The sequence below is a fragment of the Oryx dammah genome, unplaced genomic scaffold, assembly GCF_014754425.2.
Source record: "Oryx dammah isolate SB20612 unplaced genomic scaffold, SCBI_Odam_1.1 HiC_scaffold_23, whole genome shotgun sequence".
Taxonomy (NCBI): Eukaryota; Metazoa; Chordata; class Mammalia; order Artiodactyla; family Bovidae; genus Oryx; species Oryx dammah.
The window spans coordinates 117,269,900-117,288,830 of NW_024070207.1; the positions used below are offsets into that span (position 1 = coordinate 117,269,900).

At 39.3% G+C, this 18,931-nt stretch overlaps 1 protein-coding gene across 2 annotated transcripts in view; it reads right to left on the minus strand.

Moving 5' to 3' along the window:
• The window catches only part of REPS2 (RALBP1 associated Eps domain containing 2), a 251,685-nt gene that overhangs the window by 162,473 nt on the left and 70,281 nt on the right, over positions 1-18,931 (minus strand). Inside the window, exons 3-4 of one of the 2 annotated variants that reach the window (XM_040266555.1) lie at positions 4,755-4,903; positions 1,818-1,941 (exon numbers count right to left, since the gene is read on the minus strand). In XM_040266555.1, the coding sequence (XP_040122489.1) occupies positions 1,818-1,941; positions 4,755-4,903 (273 nt within the window). Of the gene's footprint in view, positions 1-1,817; positions 1,945-4,754; positions 4,904-18,931 lie in introns of both variants that reach the window. The other variant, XM_040266554.1, reaches the window with a different exon arrangement.

Here is an 18,931-nt window from a genome sequence, read left to right on the forward strand (position 1 = left end):
CTGACACAAGCTGCTAAAAGCCAACAACAAAGAAGAGAAGCGGGTTGTTTCTTTGTCACTAGGGGAATGAAAGCCCAATTTGAATGGAATGAGGAGAAAATGGAGTATGAAGGAGAGAAAGGTGGTACAGACAAGTTTTTTAAGGAATAACAACCAGAAAAAGACAGGGTAGAACCTGGTGACTCAGTAGAACAAAAATGACTCACCTTTGAATTAAAAACCAAAAACTAGGCACCATGCTAGGCATCGAACTCCAACTTCCAAAACTAGATGAAATTAAGAAAAAAATCCACTTCTAAAAACAGGGAAATGTGGCGGGAGAGACTATAAGAGGAAAATGAAGAATTCTCAATCCCGTTTCATTTTCGGACACCAATGGCACACTCAAGTTCTAGGGGGGGAGTGATTTTTCATTCCTATTCCCTTACACTCATGTTCTCGCTTATCCTCACAACAGCCCTATAGGATACTATTACTCTGTTTCAAAAGAAAAGAGGAAAATCATGGTTCAGAGTAGTAAGTAGCTTGCCCAAAGCCACATAGTTAGTCACATAAACCCTCATCTTCTGATTCCAATCAAAAGATTTTCCCAGGACTTCCCTGGTGACACAGTGGATAGGAATCTGCCTGCTAATGCAGGGGATATGTGTTTGATCCCCGGTCCAGGAAGATTCCACATGCCATAGGGCAATGAAGCCCATGAGCCACAACTACTGAGCCTGAGAGCTGCAACTACTGAAGCTCATGTGCCTAGACCCTGTACTCCACAAGAGAAGCCACCACAATGCGAAGCCCAAGTACCACAACAAAGAGTAGTCCCCGCTTGCTGCAACTAGAGAAAGTCTGTGCAAAGCAACAAAGACCCAGCACAGCCAAAAATAAAAAAGAAAGAAAAATTAAAGAAAAAAAGATTTTCTCATTATGCCATACCTGCTTCTTTCAGCAAGATTATAGCCTCTCTTTAGTTCAGTCTAGCACACTTTTATCTGTGTCCCTCTAGAAGTCATCACTATTTTCAATGCAGCAAAAACCTGCAGAAACTGGGTCATTTTCAGTTACAGCTCACAGAATAAAAAGGGTGGGGGGTTACAGATATCCAATTCTAGAATACCTATAAAGGTCATATCTTCAGCTAGGAGCCTGAACTCCACAAGGACAAGATGCTGCAGTGAATCTGTGGAGCTTTAAGCACTGCAGCCTAGGTAGCCAACTGTACAAGTCATTCTCAGAACCAACTAACGTATTTTGCCACTAACATAGCCAACGTAACACAAATGTGAGCAAGCAAGCAAAGGCACAATTGGGTACTTCACACACCTCAACACAATGCTTCCCCTGGCATTTCTCTTATTATTTTTATTCTCAAGCACAAGCGCTAAATATTTTCACTTATGTGCTCAGTCTTTAAAGGTTGAATCAATTCTTCTGCAGAATTCTATTTTTTAAGTAGTTTCATGACAGCAGGTATCATATAAATATGTTTGGTATGTTTGCAGAAAGGAATAAGAATTCCAAAACAATACAAATTCTTCATGTGTGATGTTCCTGTGTAATGAAATTTGTAAATGAAGGATTAAGTCATCTAAATCATTATCTACAAGTCTAAAGATAAACTAGTTTGTAGGACAGAAAACAAGGCATTACTAATATAGATTTCATTTTATGTTTTTTTTTTAAACCTTGCTTGAGAGTATAAAATTAAATTGAGTCTGGTTTACAGAGCCAGAGATAAGTCAGGAGACTCAGAAACTGGTCGCATTGCTGACTGATAGAGCAAAGTGTCTCTAAGATACTGCCTGGGACAGCTGGCCTCTTACCTGAATGCATTTGCTCCGTGCTGCTCCGCAGTTTGCTGTAGCCATGGCTCAAGGGCACCCTCTGGTAATGAGGCGGGGAAGAAGGAGGGGAGGCAAGAGGTGACATCGAGGGAGACTGCGTTTCCTGCTTCAAAGAACCAGAGCAGAGTTCAGAGGGAATCAATCAAGGAGCCTGGTGCTCTGAGCTGCAGTTATGAAGTATAATGACTGCTTTAACAAATGAAGATGTTTTCTCAAAAACGCAGCTTGGTTAAAAAGCACTGTCTGAGGATTCAAAAGTCTCCCAGAAAACAGTCTCGCCAGAACTCAGTTACCTAAATTATTAAAACAAGCCTGACACACTTCCAGTTACTCCAATAATACTATCCTTGGGAAAACAAAAGACAACTGATCACATGAAATAACATTCATACTCTACAATTTTGATCTCTTTGTGAATAGATTCAATTTTCATTCATTAATAAAAGCTCTTATTCCCTGGATCTACACTTATCAAGTCTTCCAACAATGTGGATATTTTTAAAATATTTTAAATGGTAATGCTAAATATTCTTGGAGCTGACTAGCCAAAGTAAAATGTCAACTTTTTTTATACTGAGAAATTCCAAAACAATTCATTATGGGTAAACTCCAACTAGCCTACTCCTAAACACTAGGATGGCACCTTAATAAAGTACAAATCTCAATTCAAATGTGAACTTTATGTAGGACCACAGGCGAGACAAGCTACTATTACTTGGCTTTTTGCTATTACTCGGCTACTGGGTTTCCTCTCTTTTTTTAATGCTACTAATAGACTGGTAACAAGGAAACCGTACTTTTTATCAGCATAGAGACTATATATGTGTTCTTAGTAAAAAATAATAATAATAGTAATTCAATCTGAGATACCAATCAAGTACTCTTTTTCAAGTAAAAGAAAAGAATATTTGCTTTGAATTATAAGTTCACAACCAGACTGGGTGGGCCTAGCATAAAACCAGACTGAAGTGAAAGGATGTGTCCTCAGTGACACAGCCAGGGGATGAGCCTGAAAAATTCCCAGAGCATCAATCATCCTGGGATAGTGGGCCCTCATTTCTCTCCAAACGCTGGTGGGAAAACATGCCAAAGAGTACTGGCTGAAGATTCTGATATAGGCATACCTCATTTCATTGCACTTCACAGCTATTACTTTTTTTAAAAAAACAAAGTTTATGGCAACCCTGCATCAAGCAAGTCTACCAGCACCGCTTTTCCAATAGTATTTGCTCATTTCATGTCTCTGTGTCACATTTTGACAATTCTTAACAATATTTTAAACATTTTCATTATTATCATATTTTTATAGCAATGTATCATCAGTGAGGTTTGATGTTACTACTGCTTGCTAAGATGGTAAGTTAGCAGTTTTTAGCAATAAAGCATTTTTTAAAATAAGATATAAACATTACAGTTTTTTAGCCACAATGCTATTGCACACTTAGTAGACCAGGCTCCTCTGTCCATGGGCTTTTCCAGGCAAGAGTACTGGAGTGGGTTGCCATTTCCTTCTCCAGAAGATCTTCCTGATCCAGGGATTGAACCCAGGTCTCCTGCATTGTAAGCAAGACCCTTTACCATCTGAGCCACCAGGGAAGTCCTTAGTAGACTACAGTATAGTGTAAATCTAACTTTTGTAAGCACTGCTGCTGCTGCTAAGTCACTTCAGTTGTGTCCGACTGTGCGACCCCATAGACGGCAGCCCACCAGGCTCCCCTGTCCCTGGGATTCTCCAGGCAAGAATACTGGAGTGGGTTGCCATTTCCTCCTCCATTTGTAAGCACTAGGAAATCAAAAACTTGTGTGACTACTGCAGTGGTCTGAAACTGAACCTGCACTGTCGCCAAGGTATGCCTGTACTCCTTTTTATATAAATCTCTGAAGAACTAGTTTAAAATGTATGAGAATTAGGACATCATACAACAGAACATGCTATATGTCACTTAAATATGAAATTTCTGCAACAGTACTTCAAATATCCAGCATTATTAGGGTGAACCACATACATTCACTTTCCAACTTAATCCTTTAATAGTCACTGCATTTGAAAAATATTTTTATTGGTCTTTCTAAAACATGACAAATTTCTTTTCCATACAGAAGGTACTACATTGAATATGATTTGACTTTTCTGCATAATTCAGTATCTTCATTGCAAGTACCTTGATGCTCTGAGTGCTCACTAATGTGTAAGTCTATTTTACCTCTTATTGACAGACTCACTCATCTGGAATTTTACACTTTTCTCTCTACTCATCACTATCTGACTATTGCAATTAGTGGTCTAATTTTAAAAGCCTGTACACCCTATTCTTGTTCCTGACCTGTACATGTAAAGGCAGCATTTCCCAAGATGGCCCTCCAAATATGGCCCCCAAGAAGAGATTCCCTGGTGAAAGAAGTTTAGTACATGCCAATCTCCAGGTCTCTTTATTGCAGGACTTGTCAGGGCCTTTACTGTGCTAATGTGCACCGTGAATGTCTAAGACAAGAGTATTTAGCCTTTCCCCCAAGAATAAGGCATGAAACAGCATTCTCCAACCACATTTAACCAGAGAAACCAGATATTTTAGAAGAAAGCACTTATTAAAAACTCCTAGAAGTTACATTTCAAAGAACCCATTTGGAAATGGTGGTTAGATAAATCAAATAAGTGTGTTAAAGCAGTAGCCTTACTTGAGACACAATTCTACATTAAAGTAGGCTCTAAATGGCCCATAGATGGCTCTTGGTAATTGCTATGCATCAGCCTCTCCTTCTTGCTACAAGGAAACTTTATAGGCACACTCCAAGCTTATAATTGTATCCCAGATGGTACAATTCAAGGAACTGGAAGTTTTGACAGCAGCTATAAGGCACTGCTCTGTGAGGGTTCATGGTCAGAAGCAAACATACTTGCCTGATCAGACTATTTACCTGTTTATCCTCATCGTCGATTCTTTTGAACGTATTTTTTTCTGTGATTAAATATGGAATCTGAACTTTAGTTCCATGCAGCTCAGCCGTGTTCCCAAACCGGATTTCAGCATCAGTCTTTGACATCATAAAGCGAGGCAGCGGCAGTTCTTTAGGAGCAGAATCAAAGAAGCTCAAGTGAGACTTTATTTGAAAACTGCAAAAAGGGGAACTCAATGGCCAAAAGATGAGTCACTTTTGAGGAAAAATTCCAGAGCACTAAATATAGATTAAATCTGATTTCAACACAATAAAGACTCCTATAATAATGTCATGATAGAAAAATGCTACATTTAAGCAAGGTATCTTGGCTCAACATTTTTAAATGCTGTCTAATCATTCTAGAACAAATTCAGGTTTTTGACAGATCTCCCATTTCAGCCTTTAGTTTGGCACCAAGAAAAGGGATGTGACATTGTAGAAATCAGTATAAAGCGACAACAGTAAGTAGCAGGCAAAACTTATATAGTGTTTATTATATGCCAGAGATTATATTAAGACCTGCAAATATTAACTCATTTAATCCTCACAACTTGCTACAGTAAGATGATCATTACCCTTCTTTTACAGATATGGACTCAGACCAGAAGGGGCTAAGATGACAGTGTATCTGTGGTAGAGCTGGCTCTTCACAAGTCAGTGCTGCTGCCCTATAGAAAGGCCCCTCATTCCCAGGGCAGATTTACTGGATACAACACGTTCTCATTCTATGTTATTGCTCAAGGAATTTTCACACACAATCTCCAGTTGTCTTTTTGTAATGGAATAAGGAAAATGGCATCAAGTTAGAGAAATCAATCCAACATTCAGTCAAATTCTACTGTCAAAACCATTAGCCACACTTAATACCACAAAGAGATGAAATGCAACAGTCTGGTGTATTTACTTACCTTTCAAATTTCTGACAAAACTATTCTGAAAACAGAAATGATACTTTGGCACACTTCAAGTTCTCAGCACAGCAAATCGCATACAATAACACAGCACAAAGAACACCAAAAATGGGTATAATATTCTGGATTAGGCATAATGATTTGCATCTGGATTCATTGTTTAGGATAATATTCATCAGTGTGCCTTTGCCTTCCCTTAGCTTGCTCTTCCAAAAACACAGCTGCACTTCCAATGATTGCTGCTGTGTTACAGCCAGAAAACATCTTAGCAACAGCAAGCAGTATCTCAGCTCCCAGGCAAAGAAGGCCCCTGGTTCTCTAATATCCACATCATGTTTATTTTTAGTTGCTATGTCCACATTCAATTCAAAGAAGTAGGCAATATGACAAATCCCTGCGTGATCAATCAGCCAAGAGCCCAAGAGACATGAACAGAATAACCAATCTGGAAAATTAAACCAAGACTTTCCCCTAAAGAGACAATGGCCACCATTTTTAATATTTTATTATTTCCTAACCTTGGCAGCTCTTCAGCACTCAAGGCAGGACTGGACTTCAAAAGAAAGAAGGCAAGAGAAAAGAAAGTCTAGATTCTCAGTAAATCAAATATGAGCTAATCCTATGGTTCTCTTCTCAGAAAGGTATTTATTACAGCTCAGTCTGCAAAAAGGATCTTAAAAAATTGAACAAGATCACATAAAGTAACTTGTACTCTAATCTGCTCACAAGAGAATGACGCTATTTACAAGCCCTATCTGAAAAAAGAAGAAGAAAAAAAAGGAAATGTTCAGCATTTGTAAGCTCCCTGACCAGTGTTTCACTGCTATTTAACAGATAACTCCAGGAACAATGGAACACAAACTGGGTTGGTGAATATCAACTATTACACTAGGGCCCCCAGCTGTCCTTTAGGACACTGTCATAACACAAATTCTCCTTCCCTGGCTATGGCATTTCTCCAGAATTGTTCACCTGGGAAAGAATCTCCTCCCTCAGACAGTGAAAGACAAAATACAGCTGAATTTCTCTCATACTTTCTTTGTTTACAAGGCTTTAAACAACTTTTACTTAACAGAATTGTAACCATATATAATGATATTCCTATTATTGAAAACTAATGAAGATGCTATTTTTCTTAAGATGGTGCAAGATTTTTTTATGCTACAAGCTTTTTAAAAGTGAAAAGCAAAACTATAGTTTGTCAACGTTCAGTCTAAGTGTTGTTTCATAGTCATACATACAGCAAATTTAATAGCAAAACTTTATTAGAAAATTAATCAATAAAGTACCTACTATCCAGTGATATATGTCAAGTAATCACAGGAGAAGATCTATCTGCAATAATTGGTTAGAATCTTTTCTCCCAAACTGAATTAAATTAGCATACAGGAAACAAATTAAGAGTTCAAATAAAATACTGACAGGGGCCAAGGACACAATGAGCACAGCAATCGTTTGTCTCATAATCATATCTTAGGTTGTATTCTTTCATTTGTCTCATAATGGTATCTTAGGTTGTATTCTTTGAACACAGAAATGCTTTGTATATTAAATAGAAATGACTATTTTTCCCTTCCACAAAGAAAATTATGTCTCTGCTTTTTTAAACATGTGATCCTCTAAGGGAAAAATCCTTTGTTTTCCCATGTTTCATGGAGTCATGAATATTAGAAATACATCAATCTCCTCAATTCATTAGAAAAAACATAAGCAGCATAAATGCAGTAATAAAAGATTAATTACAAAGAGGCAGCTGCTGTGCACTGTCCTCAAAAGACCCTGATGCTGGGAAAGATTGAAGGTGGGAGGAGAAGGGAACGACAGAGGATGAGATGGTTGGATGGCATCACCGACTCAATGGACATGAGTTTGAGTAAACTCCGGGAGTTGGTGATGGAGAAGGAGGCCTGGCATGCTGCAGTCCATGGGGTCACAGAGTTGGACATGACTGAGTGACTGAACTGAACTGAGAAATATCATTGCAGTCACATGTATCACTGTAAATTGTATAGTAGCTACATTAACAACAACAACAAAATGTTAAGTGAAGAAGCCAGTGAAAAAATACAAATACTGCATGGTTTCACTTACATGATGGATCAATCATCAAACTCAAGGAAACAGAAGGTAGAACGGTGGATGCCAGAGGCTGGAGGGAAGGGAACTGAGGAGTTGTTTAATGGGTGTGGAGTTTCCACCTTGCAATGTAGGCAGATTGGTTGCACAACAATGTGGATATACTTAACACTACTGAACTGTATACTTAAAAATGATTAACATGATTTTATATTATGTATGTTCCATCACAACTAAAATTTTTCAACTTAAAAAAAAGCAAAAAACAGAGGTGAAATTAATTTAGTATATTTTAACCCAATGTTATCAATGACAGCATGTAAACAAGATAAAAATTAATATAACAGTTTACATTCTCTTTTCAGACTAATGCTTTAAACCCCATGTGTACTTACCTGTACCACAGACCTCAATTCAGATACATCATATTTCAGGCACTCAGGAGCTGCAGTAGTATGGCTACTGGCTGCCCTACTGGAAAAGCACAGTTTGGCTGATGGTTGCTATGAAGCAATATGGACCACTATGGCCAGAGATCTAGATTTTACTAAGAAATACTATAATGTTAAAAATTAACAAATGATTGATTTCTTCTTAAATTATGTAAGGAGTATTTTGTATGGAGGGATGATGATGATGTACACAGAGCTTAAGAATTTGAAGACTTTTAAAAATTTATATTTTTGGCCATGCTGGGTCTCCATTGCTGCAGGCTTTTATCTAGTTGCAACAAGGGTTTCTCATTGCAGTGGATTCTTTTGCTGCAGAGCACAGATTCTAGGGAGCACAGGCTTCAGGAGTTGTGGCTCCCAGACTCTAGAGCACAGGCTCAATAGTTGTGGTGCATAGGCTTAGTTGCTCGACAGCATGTGGGATCTTCCCAGAGCACGGATCAATTCTGTGTCTCCTGCATTGGCAGGCAGATTCTTTACCACTGAGCTACCAGGAAGCCTCATTTGAAGACTTTTAACAAATGTATATATAACTCATAACAAATACCCAAATTGCTTTCTAGTTAATCACCTCCCCTTCTCCCACTGAGCAATGTATTCTAATTTCTAAATCCACAGATTACCTTTGCCACTATAGAACTTCACATAATGGAATCATACAATATTAATCTTTGTGCCTAGCTTTTCTGATAACACCTTGTGATAACCATCCAATGTACAACATAATCATCTAAAGACATAGTTCATTCTTTTTCACTGCTATGGATATACTAAAAATTTTTAAACCCAATCTCTGTGATGAACATTTGGGTTGTTTTCAGTTTGGAGTCATTATGAATATAGTTGCTGTGTACAGTCTTATAAATTACTTTTGAGAGACATGAATTCATCAGTCTTGGGATATAACTATGAGCCACATTCAACCTGCTGTCTATTTCCATATAGCTCATGAGCTCTATATAGTAGTAGTATAAGTATAAACTATGTACAAAATAAGCTATAAGCATGTATTATACAACACAAGGAACATAGCCAATATTTTATAAGTATAAATGGAGCATAACCTTTAAAACCTGTATGTGAATCACTATATCATACACCTGTAACTTATATAATACTATATATACATCAAAGAATACTTCAGTTGTAAAAAATAGTATTTTCATTAAAAAAATAGGTTTTACATTTTTGAATGCTTGGAAAACATCAAAAGAAAAATAATTCATGATGTAAAAATTATGAAATACAAATTTTAATATCCATAAATAAAGTTTTACTGGAACACAGCCATGCTCTTTTGTTTACACATTCTGCTTTCCCAGTTCAAGAGCAGAGCTGGATATTTGCAATAAAAGCCATATAGCTCACAAAGCCTAAAATATACACTACCTAGCCCTTTATAGGAAAAGTTTCCTGACGCCTGTCTTATACAATACAGTGCTTAAAGTAAAACATAGTCTTACTAAAACAAAAAAGTTTCATTTAATGGAAAAACATTTTACGTTACTTGAGCTTTTAATTTAAATTTTAAGTAATTTAAATTATTGATTTAATTAAAATTCAATCTCTCACTGGCACCAGACACATTTTAAATGCTCCATAGCCAGTTTCACAGGACTAGTGACTACCATATGAGATAGCACAGTTTAGCTGCCTGGCCAAAGGATTACCCAATTTTATGCTCACAAAAACACTACAAACCAGCTACTACTGGACATCTGCTCCAGTATGAAAAACACAGACAGTGTATTAAAAAGCAGAAACATAACTTTGCTGACAAAGGTTCGTATAGTCAAAGCTATGGTTTTTCCAGTAGCCATGTATGGATGTGAGAACTGGACCATAAAGAAGGCTGAGCATCAAAGAACTGATGCTTTCGAATATGGTTTTTCCAATAGCCATCTATGGATGTGAGAATTGGACCATAAAGAAGGCTGAGCATCAACGAACTGATGCTTTCGAATTGTGGTGTTAGAGAAGATTCTCGAGAGTCCCTTGGACTGCAAGGAGATCAAACTAGTCTGTCCTAAAGGAAATCAACCCTGAATATTCACTGGAAGGAATGAGGCTGAAGCTGAAGCTCTAATACTTTGGTCACCTGATGCAAAGAGCCAACTCACTGGAAAAAGACTTTGATGTTGGGAAAGATTGAGGGCAGGAGGACAAGTAGGCAGCAGAGGATGAGATGGTTAGATAGCATCACTGACTCAATGGACATGAATTTGAACAAACTACAAGAGATAATGAAGGACAGGGGAGCCTGCTGTGCTCTAGTGACTGAAGGAACTCTCTAGTAGTTCAAGGGTCAATTGTAATTGATAAACTTTATAATCCTACAACTTTGTACACATTTAAAACATTACTCCAAAATAGAGACACAGATTTACAGAACAAACATATGGATACCAAGGGGGAAATGGGGATGGGATGAAATGGGAGATTGGTATTGACATACATATCCTACTATGTATAATGTCTATGCCCCAACCAGTAATGCTGAAGAAACTATGTTGAACGTTCTATGAAGACCTACAAGACCTTGTAGAATTAACACCCAAAAAAGATGTCCTTTTCATTATAGGGGACTGGAATGCAAGAATAGGAGGTGAAGAAATACCTGGAGTAACAGGCAAATTTGGCTTTGGAGTACAGAATGAAGCAGGGCAAAGGCTAACAGAGTTTTGCCAAGAGAACTCACTGGTCATAGAAAACAACCTCTTGCAACGACACAAGAGAAGACTCTACACATGGAAATCACCGAAATCACACATGGTCGATACCAAAATCAGACTGATTATATTCTTTGCAGCCAAAGATGGAGAAGTTCTATACAGTCAGCAAAAATAAGACCAGGAGCTGACTGTGGCACAGACCATGAACTCCTTACTGCCAAATTCAGACGTGAATTAAAGAAAGTAGGGGAAACCACTAGAACATTCAGTTCAGTTCAGTTCAGTCACTCAGTCATGTCCTACTCTTTGCGACCCCATGAATCGCAGCACGCCAGGCCTCCCTGTCCATCACCAACTCCCGGAGTTCACCCAGCCTCACGTCCATTGAGTCAGTGATGCCATCCAGCCATCTCATCCTCTGTTGTCCCCTTCTCCTCCTGCCCCCAATCCCTCCCAGCATCAGAGTCTTTTCCAATGAGTCAGCTCCTTGCATGAGGTGGCCAAAGTACTAGAGTTTCAGCTTTAGCATCATTCCTTCCAAAGAACATCCAGGGCTAATCTCCGTCAGAATGGACTGGCTGGATCTCCTTGCAGTCCAAGGGACTCTCAAGAGTCTTCTCCAACACCACAGTTCAAAAGCATCAATTCTTCAGCGCTCAGCTTTCTTCACAGTCCAACTCTCACATCCACACATGACCACAGGAAAAAACATAGACTTGACTAGTTGGACCTTTGTTGGAAAAGTAATGTCTCTGCTTTTCAAAATGCTATCTAGGTTGGTCATAACTTTCCTTCCAAGGAGCAAGCGTCTTTTAATTTCATGGCTGCACTCACCATCTGCAGTGATTTGGGAGCCCCAAAAAATAAAGTCTGACACTGTTTCCACTGTTTCCCCATCTATTTCCCATGAAGTGATGGGACCAGATGCCATGATCTTGGTTTTCTGCATGTTGCACTTTAAGCCAACTTTTTCACTCTCCACTTTCACTTTCACCAAGAGGCTTTTTAGTTCCTCTTCACTTTCTGCCATAAGGGTGGTGTCATCTGCATATCTGAGGTTATTGATATTTCTCCCGGCAATCTTGATTCCAGCTTGTGCTTCTTCCAGTCCAGCGTTTCTCATGATGTACTCTGCATATTAGCTAAATAATCAGGGTGACAGTATACAGCCTTGACACACTCCTTTTCCTATTTGGAACCAGTCTGTTGTTCCATGTCCAGTTCTAACTGTTGCTTCCTGACCTCCATGCAGATTTCTCAAGAGGCAGGTCAGGTGGTCTGGTATTCCCATCTCTTTCAGAATTTTCCACAGTTTCTTGTGATCCACACAGTCAAAGGCTTTGGCATAGTCAATAAAGCAGAAATAGATGTTTTTCTGGAACTCTCTTGCTTTTTCCATGATCCAGCGGATGTTGGCAATTTGATCTTTGGTTCCTCTGCCTTTTATAAAACTAGCTTGAACATCTGTAAGTTCACGGTTCACGTATTGCTGAAGCCTGGCTTGGAGAATGTTGAGCATTACTTTACTAGCGTGTGAGATGAGTGCAATTGTGTGGTAGTTTGAGCATTCTTTGGCATTGCCTTTCTTTGGGATTGGAATGAAAACTGACCTTTTCCAGTCCTGTGGCCACTGCTGAGTTGTCCAAATTTGCTGGCATATTGAGTGCAGCACTTTCACAGCATCATCTTTCAGGATTTGAAATAGCATTCAGGTATGACCTAAATCAAATTTCTTACAATTATATAGTGGAAGTGACATATAGATTCAAGGGATTAGATCTGATAGACAGAGTGCCTGAAGAACTAAGTTTGAGATTCGTGACACTGTACAGGAGGCAGGGACCAAGATCATTCCCAAGGAAAAGAAAAGCAAAAAGGTAAAATGGTTGTCTGAGGAGGCCTTACAAAGAGCTGTGAATAGAAAAGAAGCCAAAGGCAAAGGAGAAAAGGAAAGATATACCCATTTGAATGCAGAGTTCCAAAGAATAGCAAGGAGAGGTAAGAAAGACTTTCTCAGCAATCAAGCCAAACAAATAGAGAAAAACAATAGAGTGGGAAAATCTAGAGATCTCTTCAAGAAAATTAGAGATACCAACAGAACATTTCATGCAAAGATGGGCACAATAAAGAACAGCAATAGTATGGACCTAATAGAAGCAGAAGACATTAAGAAGAGGTGGCAAGAATACACAGAAGAACTATACAAAAAAGATCTTCATGACCCAGATAATCACAATAGTGTAATCACCAACTTAGAGCCAGACATCCTGGAATGCGAAGTCAAGTGGGCCTTAGGAAGCATCACTACAAACAAGGAGGTGATGGCATTCCAGTTGAGCTATTTCAAATATTAAAAGATGATGCTGTGAAAGTGCTGCACTCAATATGCCATCAAATTTGGAAAACTCAGCAGTGGCCACAGGACTGGAAAAGGTCAGTTTTCATTCCAATCCCAAAGAAAGGCAATGCCAAAGAATGCTCAAACACAATTGCACTCATCTCACATGCTAGTAAAGTAATGGTCAAAATTCTCCAAGCCAGGCTTCAACAGTACATGAACCATGAACTTCCAGAGGTTCAAGCTAGGTTTGGAAAAGGCAGAGGAACCAGAGATCAAATTGTCAATATCCACTGGATCATCAAAAAAAGCAAGAGAGTTCCAGAAAAACATCTACTTCTGCTTTATTGACTATGCCAAAGCCTTTGACTGTGTGGATCACAATAAACTGTGGAAAATTCTGAAAGAGATGGGAACACCAGACCACCTGACCTGCCTCTTGAGACATCTGTACACAGGTCAGAAAGCAACAGTTAGAACTGTACATGGAACAACAGACTGGTTCCAAATAGGAAAAGGAGTACATCAAGGCTGTATATTGTCACCCTGCTTATTTAACTTATATGCAGAGTACATCATGAGAAATGCTGGACTGGATGAAGCACAAGCAGGAATCAAGACTGCCGGGAGAAATATCAATAACCTCAGATATGCAGATGACACCACCTTTATGATAGAAAGTGAAGAAGAACTAAAGAACCTTTAGATGAAAGTGAAAGTGGAGAGTGAAAAAGTTGGCTTAAAGCTCAACATTAAGAAAACTATGATCATGGCATCTGGTCCCATAACTTCATGGCAAATAGATGGGGAAACAATGGAAACAGTGACAGACTTTTTGGAGGGGCTCCAAAACCACTGCAGATGGTGAGTGCAGCCATGAAATTAAAAGACGTTTACTCCTTAGAAGAGATGTTATGACCAACCAACCTAGACATCATATTAAAAAGCAGAGACATTACTTTGCCAACAAAGGTCCATCTAGTCAAGGCTATGGTTTTTCCAGTAGTCATGTATGAATGTGAGAGTTGGACTATAAAGAAAGCTGAGCACTGAAGAATTGATGCTTTTGAACTGTGGTGTTGGAGAAGATTCTTCAGAGTCCCTTGGACTAAAAGGAGATCCAACCAGTCCATTCTAAAGGAAATCAGTCCTGAATGTTCATTGGAAGGACTAATGCTGAAGCTGAAACTCCAATACTTTGGCCAGCTGATGTGAAGAGCTGACTCACTGGAAAAGACCCTGATGCTGGGAGAGACTGAAGGCAGGAGAAGAAGGGGATGAAAGAGGATGAGATGGTTGGATGGCACCACCAACTCAAGGGACATGAGTTTAAGTAAACTCTGGGAGTTGGCGATGGACAGGGAGGCCTGGCATGCTGCAGTCCATAAGGTCACAGAGTGTCAGACGTGACTGAGCGACTGAACTCAACTGAACTGAACTGACTATGTTAAAATAGATAACTAATGAGAGCCTACTCTCTCAGTGCTCTGTGGTGACCTAAATGGGAAGGAAATCTAAAAAGCTGGATATATGTATGTGTGCTTAGTCGCTTGTCGTGTCCAACTCTTTGCGACCCATGGACTGCAGTTCAGGCTTCTCTGTGCATAGGGATTCTCCAGGCACAAATACCGGAGTGGGTTGCCATTCCCTTCTCCAGGGGATCTTCCCAAACCAGGGATCAAACCCAGGTCTCCCGCATTGCAGGCAGATTCTTCACCATCTGAGCCACCAGGATATACATACATACATACATATATATATATATATATATATATATATATATGACTAATTCACCTTCCTGCACCGCAAAAACTAACACAACATTATAAAGTAACTATATTCCAATAATTTTTTTAATTGCTCCAAGAAGGGGTTCACAGGTTTCACACTGTCAAAAGGGCCATGGCACGATAAAATTTCAAAACACTACTCTAGACCCTGCTACACCTTCCCTCAGTCCTCACACTTCCTCTTGGCCTGTCTTTGGAAAGCAGGAAGGTTTGCTCCCAGGACAAATGTTCACACATGGTTTCCTCCACAGGAACTCTCTGCCAGCCTTGAACTTTACCCCAATACCACCTTCGGCCCTCCTAAGTTAGCTTTCACAGCAGCATTACCCCAGCTCCCACTAGGGTGAGGCTAGAGAAAAGCCTGGCGCTAGCACTTGAGGTACTCCCTCTCAGGGCCCTGGAAAGTCAGAGTCAGCATTTGCAGGGTCCAGAGAGCTAGCACTCCCTAAAGTTATACATCCCCTACAGTTATACACCCTGGGTGCCTCTTGCCTCCCTCCAGTCTGGGCCCTAATGTGACCAAATCTGTACTCAGAGCTTAAGCAAAGCTCTTGAAGATATTCCACTTAACTGTCTTTAGAAGTCACTCTCAACCCTGGCTCCACAGAAGAATCACCTGGGGTGCTCTGAAAAACCCTGTGCTAAAGCCACATATCTGCAGGTAGCCCCAGGTTCCTGTAGTTTTTATTTTGCATTTAAAGTTATCCAGATGATTCTCAAGTGCATACAAGGTTGGGAACCAATGCCTAAGAGAGATGACTTCTGTAAGCATCCCTCAGAAGTTCCTGGTGAACGTGAATTCCAAATGTTTGTGTTAAAAAGAGTGACAGATGATTAAGACACTCCCCATGCCCAGGCATTTGTGTCTTCATGCATTCATTCAACAAACATGCCCTGAGCACCCACAAGACCCCTCAGTACAGGGATTACCAGATGCTCCTCCCTTCCCCTTAGATGTGCAGACTGCTGAGGAAGACAGCCAAAAAATTAGTCAAACCTGTAAAGGAGTACTTACAAACCCTAACAAAAGAGCTATGAAGGAGCAGGCAGTGAAAGAATTAAACAAGGAGGGGACTGTCACATTATTCAGCACTAACAGGCCCATCCAAGGATTACCTAATTCCCTAGGGATGGATGCTTTTAAGTTACTATTTACTCTTGATGAAGCATTTTACAATTCTGAAAGGGTAGATATTAACTTGTGGAAAATTTGTTAGATAACAAACACTTCTTTTCTGATAGCAGTGCAAATTAATTTTATCTTACAAAAGAGTATAATAACCAAGTTACAGTTTTATTGTCCTGTAGGGCATTAATCAATTTTATAATGTAATTTAGCAAGCTTATTCCAGCATTCTTTCTTTCCGTGACTATAAATACTTCTGACTTTCCTACACTTTCTTGAACCAGCTCTACTATATGCTGGTTCCTTTGTTAATGAATTAATTTGACAGGACATACTTTAGATAGGGTGTCAGCGACAGCCTTGGAACCCTAAAGGGTGAGGAGACACAGCACTGGAAGGAGAGGATGGAGAACAGACCACTAGCAACCCAAGATCTTTTTTTTTTTTAATTTTAATTTTTACTTTATTTTACTTTACAATACTGTATTGGTTTTGCCATACACTGACATGAATCCACCACGGGTGTATACGAGCTCCCAATCCTGAATCCCCCTCCCACCTCCCACCAAGATCTTGACATAACATGCTCTTTCCTGCAGTAGGAAAGAGGTGGCCCAGAAATGGATACAAAACCAGTAAGGCTGGGGGACAGATTACAAGAAAGGAAAGAGATTTGAAATGAGGAGGGGTAGTAGGCAGAGACTAGATTATGTAAGGCCTTACAGATAACTGTAGGGACTTCAAACTTTGCGCTATGTACAATAAGCAAACACAGGGAGAGTTTCAAGGAGCTATATAAAATAATCTATTTTGAAAAAGCTACTTTTAGTGCTATGTGGGGAAAGAGACTGGAGTAGAAAAGAGAAAAGGCCAAGAAACTAATGACAAAACCATTGTGGCACTCAGGAAAGTGGCTGCAGGTGGCCTCATTTAGCAGAGGTAGAAAGATGCAGGAAGCAAGCAATGAGACTAGAGCCATATTGGCAGAACTTTATAAAAATTAATTATTTTAATTGGAGGATAATTACTTTACATATTATGATGGTTTTTGCCATACATTGACATGAAACAGCCACAGGTGCACATTTGTGCCCCCATCCTGAACCCCCCTCCCACGTCCCTCCCCACTCCATCCCTCCAGGTTGCCCCAGAGCATGGGCTTTGGATGTCCTGCTTCACTCACTGAACTTGCACTGGTCATCTATTTTACATATGGTAATACACATTTCAATGCTGTTCTCTCAATCATCCCACCCACTTCCTGGATCAGGAAGTTGTGGTACATTTTCTGCCAATGGACATCTAGGTTGCTTCCATGTCCTAGCCATTGTAAACAGTGCCACAATGAACACTGAGGTACATGTGTCTCTTTCAATTCTGGTTTCCTCAGGTGTCTCTTTCAATTCTGGTTTCCTCGGTGTGTATGCCCAGCAGTGGGATTGCTGGGTTGTATGGCAGTTCTATTTCCAGTTTTTCAGGAATCTCCACACTGTTCTCCATAGTGGCTGTGCCAGTTTGCATTCCCACCAACAGTGTAAGAGGGTTCCCTTTTCTCCACACCCTCTCCAGCATTTATTGTCTGTAGACTTTTTGATGATGGCCATTCTGACCAGCATGAGATAATACCTTATTGTGGTTTTGATTTGCATTTCTCTAATAATGAGTGATGCTGAGCATCTTTTCATGTGTTTGTTAGCCATCTGTATGTCTTCTTTGGAGAAATGTCTGTTTAGTTCTTTGGCCCATTTTTGCTTGGGTTGTTTGGGTTTTTTTTTTTTTTGGTATTGAGCTGCATGAGCTGCTTGTATATTTTGGAGATTAATTCTTTGTCAGTTGTTTTGCTTATTATTTTCTCCCATTCTGAAGGCTGCCTTTTCACCTTGCTTATAGTTTTCTTCCTTGTGCAAAAGCTTTTAAGCTTAATTAGGTCCCATTTCTTTATTTTTGTTTTTACTTCCATTACTCTGGGAGGTGGGTCATAGAGGATCCTGCTGTGATTTATGTCAGAGAGTGTTTTGCCTAAGTTTTCCTCTAAGAGTTTTATAGTTTCTGGCTTTACATTTAGATCTTTAATCCATTTTTGAGTTTATTTTTGTGTATGGTGTTAGAAAGTGTTCTAGTTTCATTCTTTTACATGTGGCTAACCACTTTTCCCCAGGACCACTTGTTAAAGAGACTGTCTTTTTCTCCATTGTATATTTTTGCCTTCTTTGTCAAAGATAAGGTGTCCATAGGTGTGTGGATTTATCTCTGGGCTTTCTATTTTCTTTCATCGATCTACATTTCTGTCTTTGTGCCAGCACCATACTGTCTTGATGACTGTAGCTTTGTAATATAGTCTGAAGTCAGGAAGGTTGATTCCTCCAGTTCCATTCTTCTGTCTCAAGATTGCTTTGGCTATTCGAGGTTTTTTGTATTTCCATACAAATTGTGAAATTATTTGTTCTAGTTCTTTGAAAAAAACAGTTGGTAGCTTGATAGGGACTGCATTGAATCTATAGATTGCTTTGGGTAGTATACTCATTTCACTATATTGATCCTTCTGATCCATGAACGTGGTATATTTCTGCATCTATTTGTGTCATCTTTGATTTCTTTCATCAGTGTTTTATAGTTTTCTATGTATTAGGTCTTTTGTTTCTTTAGGTAAATTTATTTATAAGTATTTTATTCTTTTTGTTGCAATGGTGAATGGGATTGTTTCCTTAATTTCTCTGTTTTTCCATTGTTAGTGTATAGGAATGGAAGGGATTTCTGTGCATTAATTTTTATCCTGCAACTTTACTATATT